Source organism: Lutzomyia longipalpis, chromosome 4, assembly GCF_024334085.1.
Source record: "Lutzomyia longipalpis isolate SR_M1_2022 chromosome 4, ASM2433408v1".
Classification (NCBI taxonomy): Eukaryota; Metazoa; Arthropoda; class Insecta; order Diptera; family Psychodidae; genus Lutzomyia; species Lutzomyia longipalpis.
This window is the reverse complement of record NC_074710.1, coordinates 20,068,295-20,083,451: the sequence shown is the minus strand read 5'-3', so window position 1 is coordinate 20,083,451 and position 15,157 is coordinate 20,068,295. Positions and strand designations below refer to the sequence as shown.

General features: G+C 40.0%; 2 protein-coding genes across 4 annotated transcripts; one reads left to right on the top strand and one right to left on the bottom strand.

Annotated features, from left to right (window-relative positions):
• Positions 1-907: 907 nt before the first annotated feature.
• On the bottom strand, positions 908-8,486 carry LOC129794680 (ubiquitin-protein ligase E3A). 3 transcript variants are annotated; one of them, XM_055835495.1, is made up of 6 exons: positions 8,292-8,486; positions 7,126-7,458; positions 5,892-6,523; positions 3,136-4,075; positions 1,733-1,901; positions 908-1,641 (listed from the first exon to the last, which is right to left on the bottom strand). In XM_055835495.1, the coding sequence occupies exons 1-6, from the start codon at positions 8,327-8,329 to the stop codon at positions 979-981; spliced, it is 2,775 nt and encodes a 924-aa protein (XP_055691470.1). In that variant the 5' UTR covers positions 8,330-8,486; the 3' UTR covers positions 908-978. The 3 variants fall into 3 exon arrangements, with proteins under 3 accessions (XP_055691470.1, XP_055691471.1, XP_055691472.1); XM_055835496.1 differs by having other exon boundaries at positions 5,892-6,520; positions 8,292-8,470; XM_055835497.1 differs by lacking the exons at positions 7,126-7,458; positions 8,292-8,486 and adding an exon at positions 7,683-8,235.
• A 1,735-nt stretch (positions 8,487-10,221) lies between these two features.
• On the top strand, positions 10,222-14,656 carry LOC129794684 (general transcription factor 3C polypeptide 3). Its single transcript, XM_055835505.1, has 2 exons — positions 10,222-11,998; positions 13,728-14,656. Exons 1-2 carry the CDS (start codon positions 10,325-10,327, stop codon positions 14,583-14,585), a joined length of 2,532 nt encoding a protein of 843 aa, XP_055691480.1. The 5' UTR covers positions 10,222-10,324; the 3' UTR covers positions 14,586-14,656.
• Positions 14,657-15,157: the final 501 nt, after the last annotated feature.

Sequence of the window (15,157 nt, the reverse complement as noted above, 5' to 3'; positions counted from 1 at the left end):
TTTATATTTCAAACTAAAAGACCGTAAACACATTCATCGTTGTTTCAAGTTTAAAAAACCTCTAAAAAATAAAATTCATTTCTTGAAATCTAAAAGTCAAGTTCTAGAAATTTTTCTTCATTTACTGAAATTAAAAATTCATTTAATAAAAATTCAGGTGAAAATAAAAATCAATTCCTTGAAATTACAAAAGTCGAAACCTAAAAATTTCCTTCATTCTCCGTTCTTTGAAAGTTACTTCCTGAAATTTTTAAACTCAGGCCCTAAATATTTAATTTTTTTAATGAAACTGAATCATCAGTTTGTTGAAATTTAAAATGTAGGATCTGAAATTTAAATTTCCATTCTAGAGAATTATTGTACAAGTACATATAACTTAGGCCCTCAAATTTTCTTTTATTCACTTAAATTTCAGTTTTGGAACTTTGGGACAATTTATTTTTTTATTTTCAGCCAACGTTTCGGACTGAACGTCCAAAAATCCGCATTTTCATGTTCCATAAATACTCTACGGTTGCTTTCTTCATTTCTCAAAATTTCCATTTCCCATTGGAATTCATTAAAATGCAGTCCAAAAAACTTACAACTCAGGCCCTCAAAATTTCTTTCATTCATTGAAATTTAAAATGAAAATGAAAATTAAGAAATTCCCTTCAAGTGATTGAAAAAGTTTCAAACTTACGAAATTTTGAATTACCTCCTGAAATTTCTTGAAATTTTGAGCAAAATTGAAAAACAGCCTTCATGCCGCCTTCAGACCTTTGAAAACAATAATTTACAGACCATGAAATAATTGTTTTGACAATGAAATTTATGTCACTTCCTTGAAATTTTGATTTTTCCTGCAACGACTAAAAAAACCTTCCACCTTTTTCCTCAGAGCTCAGAAGAAAAAAAAACAACTTCATTTATATTTTCACAATTTTCCTTTTACTTCCATCATCATTTTACTCAATTTTTCTTCATTTCATTTCATCCTCATAGCATTCCGAAACCTTTGCAGTAGCTGATGGCCTTGAGTAGGAGTCTCTTCAGCTTCTCCTTTGTATTGTACTCCGGCAGTAGGAGTACATTGAAGCACGTATGACTCGTTGGGAGCCGATCACTGTCGGGGCCATTCCGTGAAATAACCATCTTCAGGCGACTTAAGCCCCCAACGGGCACCCTATCGCTTCCCGTTGTAAATTCCAGCAATTGCCGTTGATTCTCCACCGGAAGTGCATGAACAATTTCCCAGAAATTCTTTATGACCGGCGTATCAGCTGTATAGCCTGCATCGTAGTCCGTAGCTGCTTGGAGTTCCTCAAAGTCAAACTCCTTGCTCCCGCAGACGAGTAATTCAACTTCCTCAGGGCGAAAGAGTAGCGCCAACGGAGATTCATCCGTAACCATGCGGAAACCCTTGCGGAAGGCCCCAAATTGCCTCTCAATGGCCCCATTTAGTAAGTAATCACTGTATAAATCCACAAATTCCCTCTTGTTATCCTGCGTCACGGCAATTTCACGTCCATTCCCCTTGAGTTCATGCCTCAGAACATTCCCAAAGACATCCTGATAATTTATCTCAAATGTCTGCATGTACACTGTCTCCATGTCTGAATCCTCATCCTCAAGCATTGCCTTTAAGCTTCGATAGAGCTTCTACAACAAAATTTGTATTTTTTGTGTAAATTCTAAACTATTTTACAAGAAAAAGAGAAAAGAAGACAGAGAAGAAGAGAGAAAAACTCACAGGATTCCAATCTTCAAGATCGGGAAAAGATCCACGAATACCGAGGAGTTTTCTGTACACCACTTTGGGGAAGTTCACAGCCAGAATGATATTGTTGTATATTGCTAGTCCTAAAACAATCCCAATCAACGTAAATTGGGCCTCATTCTCAAATGATGTCGAATTGAACCTGAATTAATTTATTAAAAATTAAGAAATTAATGAAAAACATAGAGGTAAGCTTGCCAAGCTTACAAGAGCTGTGTTTCTTTCAAAATACCAATTTTGTGATTTTAGCGCCCCTTGCGGTCATTTCTCGAGGTTTCAATGTTCAAAACATTTGTAGGGTTTTAGAAAACCTCTTATTTGCGCTCGATTTGATCAAAATCGGACATGTAGAATTCGAGATAATGGCGTTTTCGAGATATTCATCGAAAACTAATCGAAAATGTTGGTTTTGATTAGGAACCCCTTAGCGGTTAGTTTTAGAACTTTTATCATTCTAGAGAGTTGCAGGATTCCTTTAAATCTTTCATTTAAAACCAAATTTGGTCTAAATCGGTCAAGCCGTTTTCGAATTGTGGTCGATTTTCGATGAAAAATTAAGACGTCCATATTGGCAATACCGATTGACCAATTTTGTTTATAAAATCAGAACAGTTAGAAAAATATAATTCCCCTTTACAACATATAAAAACTAGTATTAAAAAAAAAATAATCGAAAACTAATCGAAAATTTTATATTTGACTTTAAGCGCTTCAGTAATCATTTTTTATAACTCCTTATGTAGCAGAGAGTTATGTAGCTTGTTGAGAGCTTACAGTTAAGTTTGATTTGATCACAATCCGTTTTAGAGTTGTTGTCGATTTTCGATGATAAATTTGACAGCCATATTGGCTATTCCGCTTGACCGATTTTCCAAAATCGGAACGGTGAGAAAGATAATAATGCTCTATACAACATACTAAAACTTATATAAAGAAAAAAGTTATAACACCGTTTTCGTGATATTCATCGAAAATTAATCGAAAATTTTGTTTTTGATGTTAGACCCCCTACCTATGTTCTAGAGAGTTGTAGTGCTAATGAAGAGTTTTCATTTAAGTGTGATTTAATCAAAATCGGTCAAGCCGTTTTCGAGTTATGATCGATTTTTGATTAAAACATATTGTGGTGGCCATATTGACAAAACGGTTTGACCGATTTTCAAAAATGAGACATCGTTCAAAAGCTCTCGATGGCCCCTGAAACATATCACAATTTCAGACATCTAGCTATTATAGAACCTGAGATAGACCTGAGATTCAAAATGGCGGACGATTAATTCGTGCTCTTACCAAGTTTGAGCCCGATCTAATGACTGTCTGAAAGAAACACAGCTAAAAACCCCCTAAAAAAACCAAAAGAAGAAGAAAATCCTCACCACATGGTGTTTGTGTCCTCCTGATTGATAAACATCCCATAGTCTGGATTGAAAATTTGCTCAACAATGAGCTGGAAGAATTCCTTTGAGACACCCCCCTCGTCAATTCCCTGTTCCCCCATAAATTCCACCACAAGTTGCTTCTTGAGATCCTTTGGATTCTCCATTGTTATCATTTCCAATTCAATTAGAGCATCATCAATGAGATGCTCACGGCGTACTTTGAGCTTCAAATAGGGATTTGGGGTTTGCCCCGAGAGGTGCGTTGTGAACAGGTTAATTCGACGCTCACTGTACATCCGGATGCGACTATCGTAGTACAGCGCCAGTGTCTTTGTGGCCGGTGTGAGGATAAATGAGTAGAGCATAAAGCAGAATTTCTTATTCATATTCTTCTCATCCATATGGAGGTTCTTGTAGTTGAGATAGTCATAATCCATCTCAATGGTATCACTCAGGGATTCATTGTAGAACTCCGACAGTGGCAAGAAGGGGCGTCGCGCGTCAACCGGTTGAACACCAAGTTCCTGCGCAAGGGGGTCCGCACGTGCTGCTCCCGTGAATTTAACCTCATCAAAGCTCCATCGTGCTGTTGCCTCCAAGTCCTCATCAGCACCAACCCCCGCCGTTCCCGACACCGTCGATGTGGCATCATCCTCACGCAGCTGCCCCGGATCCACATCACCCGCCAGAATGTCCGCATAGTAGAGAATCTTCATCACCTTCGTGGCATTGACAATTGTCTCATTATCCTGCACCGGGATCATCGTGGGAATCACCTGAAGTGTTATTATTTGCTGCAGAGACTCCAACAGTGGTCGCAAAATTGGCGTACAGTGCCGTGCCCAGATCCACGCGAGTCTTCCCTGTGCCCACGTTGGAAGATTCGCAGCTGCACTACACATTCGCGTTAGGGCACCTTCGAGGAATTCCGCTGGAGCTGCAAATTTATTTATTTATTTTTCATTTCTTTTTAGCTCCCGGATTGCTTCCAAATGAAACATAAGCAGTGACATAGGCAGATCTTTGGGTATTTAAATATGCTTAAAGATTAAGAAATTTAATGTTTGTTTTGCCTTAGGCAGTTTAGGGGAAAAGAAATTTAATTTAAAACATAAAATTAGAAGATGATTTGTTAAAGAAAACAAATCTTCTAATTTAAAAAAAGACACATAACACGTTTGAAAATAAAACGTCAAAAAGTTTGTAATAAAAGTCAAATATTAGGCAATAAACGTCAATTATTTGAATGAGAAATTCCAAACGTTAAAAATGTTAAACTTTAGAAAAGAATGTCAAGGATTAGCAAAAGAATTGTCGAAAATTAAGAAAGAAACGTCAAAAATAATAAAAGAACGTCAAACTTTCTAAAATTAAAACGTCAAATGTTAGAAAAATAGTAAAAAAAAAAAAAAGATTATACTAATTAAAAAATAAATGTCAAAAATTAAGAAAAAAAAGTTATTTAAACCTTCAAATTACAAAAAAAAAGAAACGTCAAGTTTGAAAAACACATCGAACGTTAATAAAGAAGCGTCAAACATTAGGAAATAAATGTTAACAACTTGAAAAAAAGAGACCTCAAAGGTTAAAATCGTGCAATGTTAGAAGAGAAACCTCAAACTATGTAAAACGAATGCCAAACGATTGAACTGTAATGTCAAACTTCAAAAGTTCGTTATATGTTAGAAGAAATGTCAAAACTTAGCAACAAGTGTCAAAATTTAATGTCACTCTTTAAAATTTCAAATTCAATAAAGAAATGTCAAACGGTAAAAAAAAAATAAATGTCCAACGTGAGGCACATCAAATTCTATAAAACGAAGTCTAAACAATAGGAAAGAATAATAAAAAAAAAAATTAGAAAAACGACAAATTTTAAAAATTGAAGCCCTAAACATATTCTAACCCTAATAAAAGCATTTATATTGGATCTGTCTCTTTCAAATAAGAATCATATTGCGTCTTCTTTTTGGCAGTTACAGCCGCTAAACAGTTGAAAGAGTTGCGAGAAAAGGATCAAATAAAAAATGCGTCTCATGTTAGATTTTGTTTGGCTAGAAATTTAATGCCAAACGTTAAATAAAATGTCAAAATATTTGTAAAAATGCGTCAAAAAATAGAAAAGAAATGTCAAAAAATCAGAAAAACATCAAACTGTACAAAAGACACGTCAAACGTAAGAAAAAACATCAAAAACCAATTAAAAAAATTAAATTTTAGAAATTAAATGTCGAACGTTAAAATCTGCAAAATGGACGTTAGATATTCGAGAGGAAACGTCAAAGGTTCTAAAAGAACTTCAAAAATTAATCAATTAAACTTCGAACTCTATGAATGGAAGGTTGATCGTTAGAAGAGAAATGTCACAATGGAAAAGAATTTCAAGTAGGTAATTAATTTAAAAATAAAACGTTAACAAATAGGATAACAAATGTCAGATTAGAAGAAAAAATCAAACATTTGTAAAGAAACGTCACAAAATGTCAAGTAGTGTCCAGAAATTTAATGTCAAGTAGGTACGTCAAACGTTAGAATTACACAAACAAAACCATCAAAACCTCCTAATTTAAGTGCAACAACCATAAAAATGTTTTTTTTTTATGCTAATTTAAGCTTTTTTTTTAATTATGAAAAAGAAAAGAATTTTCTACCTACGCCCCTGGGCCCAAGTAATGCGAACCCAACACAATCCTTATACAACAGCAAAACAGCACAATAATGCTACAAGAAGCAAGCCAGCAAGTGGAACTCACCAATGCAAATAACTTCAAAGACAATTACGAATGTCCTGATGATATCCTCAACAGCCTCCCTCTGTGTTGTGATCTCCAGATCAATTTTGAGAGACGTTGCGAGTGTTTGGAGGGCATTATTGACAAGCTCAAACACCGGAAAGGTATTCTTGGGCTTATTCGCGTCTGGATCATCGATGCCAAACAATTGCTTCACGGATCGCCGGAGACTCAGCACATCCACATCAGTCTCATGAGTTTCCGGTGGGGTCTCCTTGCCGGCACACGAACTGTCTTCGTCTTTGTCGAGATCCCCCTCGAGTGAGCGCAAATCCTCCTTTGTGAGATTCCGCAAATCCTTCTGTGTTGCCTTCCGCAGGAGGAGGTCAATCGGGGTGACGGCACGTGCCCTGAAACTCGCCGCGACGGCATCTGTTGAGGAGAAAATCGCCCCCAAACTGCGAATGAGGGGAAGTGGACTATTCTTCTCCAATGACGTCTCCACGAGTGCTTGGATGATGTCCTCATCGAGGTGTGTTTCCGTCGTATGTTGAGTATCGCCACGTGGTGCTGTCTGACTAGGGGTTACGTGACTCGTTGATTGTGACCGCGATGCTTCATCTTTTCTCCTTTCCGCCATACTTCCGTCACTACTGCAATAATCAGTTCCCCATCCCAAAGTTTTTTTTCTTTAAACTTTTCTCTTTGTACACTTTTTTCTTCCCGGAACGGTTTGATGTGCATCCCGGAAAGTGTCATAAATGCCTGGAAGTTGTGCAGTCATCCTGCCCATTGCATTAGGGAGTTTCTAAGGGATATTAGGAACTTCTTTTTCAACATCCGGCTGATCTTTGATGTCATCTTCAGGACAAAATCTGAGTCTATAAAAACGCTTCACGCAATTCCAAAAGGGGCTTCCTAAATGGACAGATTTGGACCCAAAGATGAAATCAAAGATCAACCAGGTGTTGAAAGGGATGTTCCTAAGAACCCTTAGAAACTTCCTGATGCATTGGGCAGGATGAATGTACAACTTTCAGCCACTTAGGGCACTTTCCGGGAACTTCAAATTGCTCTTTTCCTGTACAAAATCAAAACTTCCGGAAGTTTCTTTTCACGTACAGACACACATTTCCCAACAAGAAGAGATTAAGAGAACTTCCAGGTAAACACCAAATACACCCCAGAGGAGACAAAGGGGCAGAGAAAAGGGCGAGAGAGAGAGTGTGTGTGAGTGGAACAAAGACTGTTGTACCTGCTGAGGGTAGAATCCTCCGTTCTGGCCACCTTGGACGGGTGAACGGCGGCACAGAGTTTAGCTTCCTCAGCAAAGAGCTGAAGTGCCCGGGCAGCTGCTTGATCTGGCGTGAGTGCGGGTACTTTCCCACTGGAAGCGCAAAAGCGATTCCCACATCCGGAATTGCCACATCCCTCGAGTAATTGGTAAAAGTAGCGCTCAATGCGCTTCTTTACGGCTGCCCGTTTCATCTCTTCCTCCTTCTCGGACGAAATGCACCCCAAATTCGTTGCGATCGGGAGTGTTTCTGTGTCCTGAGACGCTGAGGACGACGACGATCCTTCAGAAGCCCTAAAATTTGTCATTTTAGCCACAAAGACGTCGCACAACATGCGAAATTGGGATGAAAAGGATTTGTTTTTTTTTTTCTTCTTCTAGGAAAGGATCTTCTGGATATGCCTGTCACGCGATCATTTACCCGGGAAAATGTCCCGTAGACACGCCCCACGGGCACACACGGTAAGAAAAAGAAACTCCCGGAAAGCCGTGGAGAACAATTCCCCGTAAAAACTCACCGAAAATCAGCTTCATTGGGCAGGGGCCCCATTTTCCACGCAAATTCCACGACACAGCTAAATTACACCCAAACACGCGACTTAATGTGTGAAAATCACGGAAAATACTACGATGGAGAGCACGCAAAATGTGTGGAAAATCAAAGAAAATTCACGGCGCGACACAAAAGGAAAATCATTCCATCTCACTCATTTTCCTTGTTTCCCCCAACACTTTGGCTTTTGTTTGCGCGACGTTTGGCCTCAGCGTGCGGAACAAAGCCACACTCCCGTGATGACAAAAGAAAATTCACTTCCGGCGCGTGGGAAATTTCATTTTCTCCAAAAAATTCATCGTTGTTGACCTTTTTCTTTCACGCAATTTCTTCAACATAACCTCACTTTTTTGTGTCACTGAGAAAATTCCCATTTCCACGATTTTCTTTGCATTTTCCCCGACAATGGAGCATCCAGAAGGGAGCTTGAGCCCCACGGGAGACAGTGGAGCATCACATTTTCATGGAGTTCAGAGGGAAATTGGGCGGAAAAGGTGATAAAGTGAAGGAAAAATGATAACAATTTCGCAAAAAAAAGGGATGACATTGAGTTAAGAGAAAAACAAGCACTCACCTTGAATCGTCGTCTTTATTTTGTCGTTCTGAGCTCATAAGATGCCTCTGTTAACCTGAAATGAACTACCTTTTCCACTAATTTGTCCTATTTCACTAAATTCCGGGTAGAAAAGTCACTAATTTTTATGAAAATGTCCTTGTTTTGATGGCGATGCAACAAAAAAATCGGACAGTGCGCCGATTATTTTTTACCAGCCCGCCCACATCGATTAGGGCCAGAACCGCCACGTAAAATTTGAATTCCAGCGGTTGACTTAGATTCGACGAATTTGGAAAAAAGTGTTGGATAAAAGATTTCCTGGAGTTTATTTCCGGTCGCTGTGTTGATTTAAGTTTTTTTTTAATTAGAAAAAATGAAAAATAGAACGATCATCACTGAAAATTCATTTTATCTCGTTCATGCTTTCCTTACATTTTCTTAGGTTTTTCCAAATGTGGGTGAATTTTTTGGCTTAGGAAGTGGCGCCTAAGAAAATTGCAGCTCAAAAATACTCATAAAGTTAAAAAAAAAAAGATAAGTAGAGCAAAATCCTAAAACCGCCGGCGGATTGAACTTCAATATAACCACCAAATAAATCCTTTAGAAATCTCTCAAATACAAAATCATTCTAAACATTTGTCTTGTTTGTTTTCCTTTCATCAGAAACGTCCCTATTGCAAGAAAAACGAGAAAATTGTGTCAAAAGGGTCAGAAGAGAGAAAATTGTATTTTCCAACGGCCGCAAATACTGGAAAATCCCTTCGTAGCTGAAAGGGCTCCTAAGAGCGAAAAAAAGTAAGTTTTCCGTTTTTTGTGGCAGAAAATATAAAACTATTGTAAAATATCAAGATTGGTGCAAAATAAGATCATACGGAAATTTTCTTAAACCGCCGGTGGATTAAACTTTCTGAACTTCCATTAGCCCCCGAATAAATCCCTAAATATCCCTCAAAAGAACGCTAAAACTTCATAGAGAATGTTTGTTTCCCAACGTCCCAGTAGCCCTCGTGGTCCCTAATGACAGAAAAAGCAGGAAAAGTGCATCAGAACAGTGAAAAATTGCTTCTTCTGCAGCTTCCATATTATCGAGGTATATCGGCGCAGTACTCCTAATTTGCTATAGAATCAAAAGAAAATGAATAAATTGAGTAAAACTGAATTTTCTGTATGGAAAAGTTGCAAAAAAGACTGGCAAATCCCATAGAAGTGGAAAAGTGCAAAAAAAAAGGCCCCAAAAAGGGAAAAATGTAAGTTTTCTCCTTTTCTCCAGTAGAAATTGATAACAATGTATCGATTGATAATAATAAATCAATTAGAAGGTAAAAACAATCGTTAAAAAAAGTATTTTCTGTGCTGGAAACCTACAGTAAAATGACTAAAGTTATCGGAAAATTACAATTGAAAATGGAAAAGCCGCAAAAAAGCTTCCTCTAAAATGAAAAATGTTATTTTTCGTTTTTTTTTCAGCGAGAAATTAAAAACTATTGATTCCATCGATTAATAAATATCAAGATATTCGTATGAAAAAAAAACATTTCCTTTGCAGAAAAGCTACAATAAAATGAATAAAATCATCGGAAACACTACACAGAAAAGTGCAAAAATAGAAAGTTTTTTCGTTTTTCCAGTAGAAATTTATGATTTTTACGATAAAAACTATCAATTGATAAATATCGATAAAGCGAAAATCACGAAATAATCAATTGGAAATTATCGATCCCAGCACCACACAGAATCTGGAAAAAAGGAAAAATAAAAAGTTTTTCTGGTAGAAAATTACGAATTTTATCGAAAAAATCTATCAGTTGATAAAATATCGATTAAAATCAATACTATCGTTTATCGAACGATTCGATTGCACATGACGCACATGATAATTAACAATCGATATACTCAAAATCGATCAAAAATCTATCGATTGTTTTCGATTTATCGAACTATCAAAAAACTTCAGCGTGCTATTGAAAACAGCTGACGCCGCATTATTGTTTGTTTGTTTGAACCGTTTGGACGGAAAAGGTTGTTTTGTGAGTTGAAAATTCTCCTGGAAAATGGCCAGCAACATGGCTAGCAAAGCCAGCACATCGAAGATCATTGAGGATGTTATAATTGAGGAAGTGGACAGTTCAACACTCAATGAGGAAGAGCTCCGAACCTTTGTCCCAGCGGACATTCACAATCTCCCATCAGGAGGGAAGCACCAGGTGCAGACAAATGAGGAAGAAGGGGAGCTTATAAGGCAGCTGGTGAATGGAGAGTTAACATTTAGTGAGTACAGTGCGCGGATGGGGAGGAATTCGGAGGATATTGAGGCTGAAGAGGAGGAGGAACGTGCCCCGGAGGATTTTGAGAAGGAATTAATTCGATCCCGTCGGGAGGCTTTTCGTGGCCAGCTCGGGGGCACTGTGCAAAAGTATAAAAGGCGCAAATGTATCCTCCCGCCAGCATTGCAGGGGCTAATGGGTGAGGCTAATCTCTGCTATGCTCGAGGGGACAATGAGCTGGCCAAGAAGGTTTGCTTGGAGATCATCCGTCAGGTGCCATTGGCGGCTGAACCATTTCTCACACTCGCTCAAATCTATGAGGCAACGGATTTGGAGAAATGCATGCAATTCATGCTAATTGCTGGATATCTCAATCCCGGGGATACCCATCACTGGATTCGCCTATCGGAGATGTCCGAGGAGGTGGGGAATATGAAGCAGGCTGTCTTCTGCCTGTCGCGCGCCCTGAAGCACGATCCGCGGAATATGGAGGTGCGCATGAAGCGGATTGAGCTGCTGGAGAAGATGGGCGAGGAGCGTTTTGCCCTGCATTGCTACTTCACGATGATCCCCTACATCCCGGCGGAGCAGGGTGAGTACCTGCTGTCGGTGGCAAAGAAGGTTGCACATAAATTCCATCAGGAGAATAATGGGCAGAAGGCGCTGGAGGCCATGCGGAAGGCCTATGAGAAGATTCCGGAACTCTTCAGTACAGCCGATTTGAATCTCCTGCTTGAGCTCCTCATTATGGCGGAGCGCTACGAGAAGGTCATTGAGATCCTGGCCAATCACACGGAAGTCCGGGCAAGTGTGGCCAATGGGGAGGTGCTGAGTTGCTTCATCCCTGAGAACCTCATCATTGACTTCCGCACGAAACTCGCCGTCAGCTTGATCCGTTTGCGTGCTCAACCCTTCATTGATACCGTCATCAGCAACATTCTCCTGTATGTGAATGTGGAAGTTGACGGGGATTGCGTCCTGGAGGTGGCGGAGGCTCTAATGATGATGAATGAGTACGCAAAGGCACTGCAGCTGCTGAATCCCCTTGTTGAGAGTCAGAATTTCAGCTATGCCGAAGTTTGGCTACGTCACGGTGACTGCCAGAGGGCGCTGGAGCACTTCGATGAGGCCATTCGCTCCTACAGGGAGGTTGTTAATCTCGCCCCAACACACCTGGATGCCCGTCTAACCCTTTCAGCCCTGCTGAAACTCAAAAATCAACCCCAAGAAGCCCTCAAAGCGCTCGAACAGGACCTCGAAACGGACCTCATTGACCCAAAGCTCCTCTATGAGCGATGCTTCATGCTCCGGGAAACGGGGAATTTGGATCTCTTCGTTGACTTAAGCTACATCCTCTTCTCCCGGCATTGTGTCAAGTACAGGACGCGCGAGGAGGTGGAAACGGCGGCATCGGTGCATGTTTTCGCCCAGAAGATAAACAGCATCAAAGATCTTCGACAGGTACTGTTGCTGATGGCAGTGGACTGTAGTTTCCAAAGTCAATTTTCACTTCTTTTTCTCACAAAATGTCAGCAACTTGAAGTTTGTACACTTTTTGAATAAACTTTTCTTCCCGGAACAGTTGGATGAGCTTCCCGGAAAGTGCTATAAGTGGCTGGAAATTGAGTAGTCATCCTTCCCATTGCACGAGAATGTTTCTAAAGGATCTTAGGAACCACCTTTTCAACACCCGGCTGATTCTTGATGTTATCTTTGGGTCAAAAGAAGTGAAGCACTTTTATAAACTCAAACTAACCCAAAGATGGCATCAATGATCAGCCGGGTGTTGAAAAGGAAGTTCCCAAGATCCCTTAGAAACTTCCTGATTCAATGGACAAGTTGCCTTCACAACTTCTATTCACTTATAGCACTTTCCGGGAAGCTCATCCTTTTGTTCCGGAAGGAAATAAGTGTATAAACTTAAAGGAGTTGATGGCAGAATGTATGAAGGATGATCCTCTATCGCAGAACAATTTTAACCCATCTCATCTTGTAGGGGAACATAAAAAATAGAAGAATCGCGAGAGAAACTCCCCAATATCCACTGGGATCACATAGAAAAGTGCAGTGAAAGTACAGTCCGGGAAAACATAACCTCAATTTTGGAACACCATTGAAATGAATAGGAAGACCTTTATTATGTTCGACCAGCGTGGCATCGGGACCTCTTGAGCTTCTTTATAACCTTCCCAACCTTTCCTGCCTACCCGGATGAAGATTTGAATGATTTTTGCTTTACAACTTTTGTCTTTCCGGACTTCTCGTTGTTGAGTTTTTTTTTCTCTTGGAGTGCTTTCTCTTGGATATGGGCTCAACAGCAGGGCGTTTCCTGTACTTGGGTGGACGTTTTGGATCTACGGGGGCAAAAAGATTCCGATCTGACTCCGCTCCAACTCCCTCTTTGAAATATTCAGCATCATCTTCATGTGGACACGTTAATTGTGGGAAACATATTCTGCAACATCTGTGCCATAAGCTTCAGATGTTTCCCTTGGCCAGAAAGGCTGTTGAGCACCACAAGAGGAGCTGATCCGGAGGCTTTGTCATCATCATCATCATCATGCTTGGCTGCCTTTAGGCTGAAATTACATCCATAAGGATGAATCTACAAAAATGAGAGAGAAATTGAATTCTGGGGCCTTGCGGGAAGCTTCCCGGAAACTCACCTTGAACGTTAAAGTAGGCCCTCGGAAAGCTTTGTTACTTTACACAAAACTGTTGATTACAGTTCCAAGGGAAAGCACTCCAAGAGAAAAAAAAACTCAACAACGGGAAGTCCGGAAAGACAAAAGTTGTAAAGCAAAAATCATTCAAATCTTCATCCGGGTAGGCAGGAAAGGTTGGGAAGGTTATAAAGAAGCTCAAGAGGTCCCGATGCCACGCTGGTCGAACATAATAAAGGTCTTCCTATTCATTTCAATGGTGTTCCAAAATTGAGGTTATGTTTTCCCGGACTGTACTTTCACTGCACTTTTCTATGTGATCCCAGTGGATATTGGGGAGTTTCTCTCGCGATTCTTCTATTTTTTATGTTCCCCTACAAGATGAGATGGGTTAAAATTGTTCTGCGATAGAGGATCATCCTTCATACATTCTGCCATCAACTCCTTTGCTCAAAATGTCTTCGCAGGTCACCTTTTTTCTGACATTTCATTTTTAAATTCAAATTAATAACGTTCATTTCTAACAGGTACGACTGGAGAACCTCGACGATGACTACGGTCCGGAATTCACAAAGAGCACCGAAGAGCCCACGCTTGAGGAGGAATGGACACTCTTCCGGGATGTCGTCCAAACGTGCTACGAATCCGGGCGTTTTGACATAATGGAGAAGATCACAGTAGGCGGGCTAACGTCAAAACGCCTCCAGGGGCACATCAGGGACATTGAATTTATGGCCCTGATTGCGTGCCTGTACAACCGGGACTCCCTAATGGCCTACTTCATTGTCAAGGAGTTCCTCATGAAAAACCTCAAGGAGCCACGTGTGTGGAATCTCTTCAATCTCATCATCAACAATTCCGACGAAGTGCGCGCCAGTCGTTTCCTGCAGCGTATGCTCAACCATCATGGGAATGATCTGGACAGCAGGACGCACGTTCTCAGGGCGAACTATTGGCTCGCCAGTGGGACCTACAAGTACGCCCTCAATGACTACATGTCGCTGTACACGAAGATGCGCAACCCGGTGTATGCTTTCCTCGTTGGGGTGACGTACCTGCAGTTGGGAAGTCAGAAATTCGGACACAGACCGAACTACCTCAAGCAGGGAATTGCCTTCATGGATGAGTACATGCGGACACGTGAGAAGGAGGCAGCGCACGAGGTTTCCTACAACTTGGGAAGGTTCTACCATCAAATTGGGATGCTGCACATTGCAACGAGCTACTACAAACAGGTGCTGGACTACACGAACAGCATCATTGAAGAGCATCCGGAGATTGTTGATCTCAAACGGGCAGCAGCCTACAACCTGCACCTCATCTACCGAGAGTCACGGAATTACGATCTAGCTCGCTACTATCTCTACAATTATATTGTTGTTTGAAACTTTGTTTTTTAAATAAGTTTTTTTAAAAAAAAAAAACCTTGACTGAAATATATATTTTTAAAAAAGAATTTTCTTTGCATTTTTACCTTTTTTGTATAAAGAAAATTATTTTGAAGGAAGACGTTCAGTAAGGCGGATTTTCTGCTGTTCTTTTGTAGGTCCCTTAAAATTCGCAGAGTGGTTAGTCAGCGGTGGCCGCAATGAAGAGATGAAATTAAAAAAGAAAAAAATGGATTCAAATAGGATTTGACACCCAAAGTATACTTTTTCAGTAGGCACCTAAATTTGTTTTTACAGCCATAAAGCACTTGAAAGTGCTCGATACGTCATTTTCAAAAATTGTTTAGTCAATATGGCCGCCGCAATTTTTCATCAAAAATCAGCCATAATACACAAACCGCTACACCGATTTTTATCAAATTGTGCTCAAAAGAAAGCTTTCTGAAAGCCCTATAAGTCCGTAGAACATTGCAAGTGCCAAAAGTAACTTCTATGGGACCTAAAATAGAAATATTTCAATTATTTTTGGCTTGTTTATAAGCTCGGTCAGCTTACCCAGAGTAGTACAT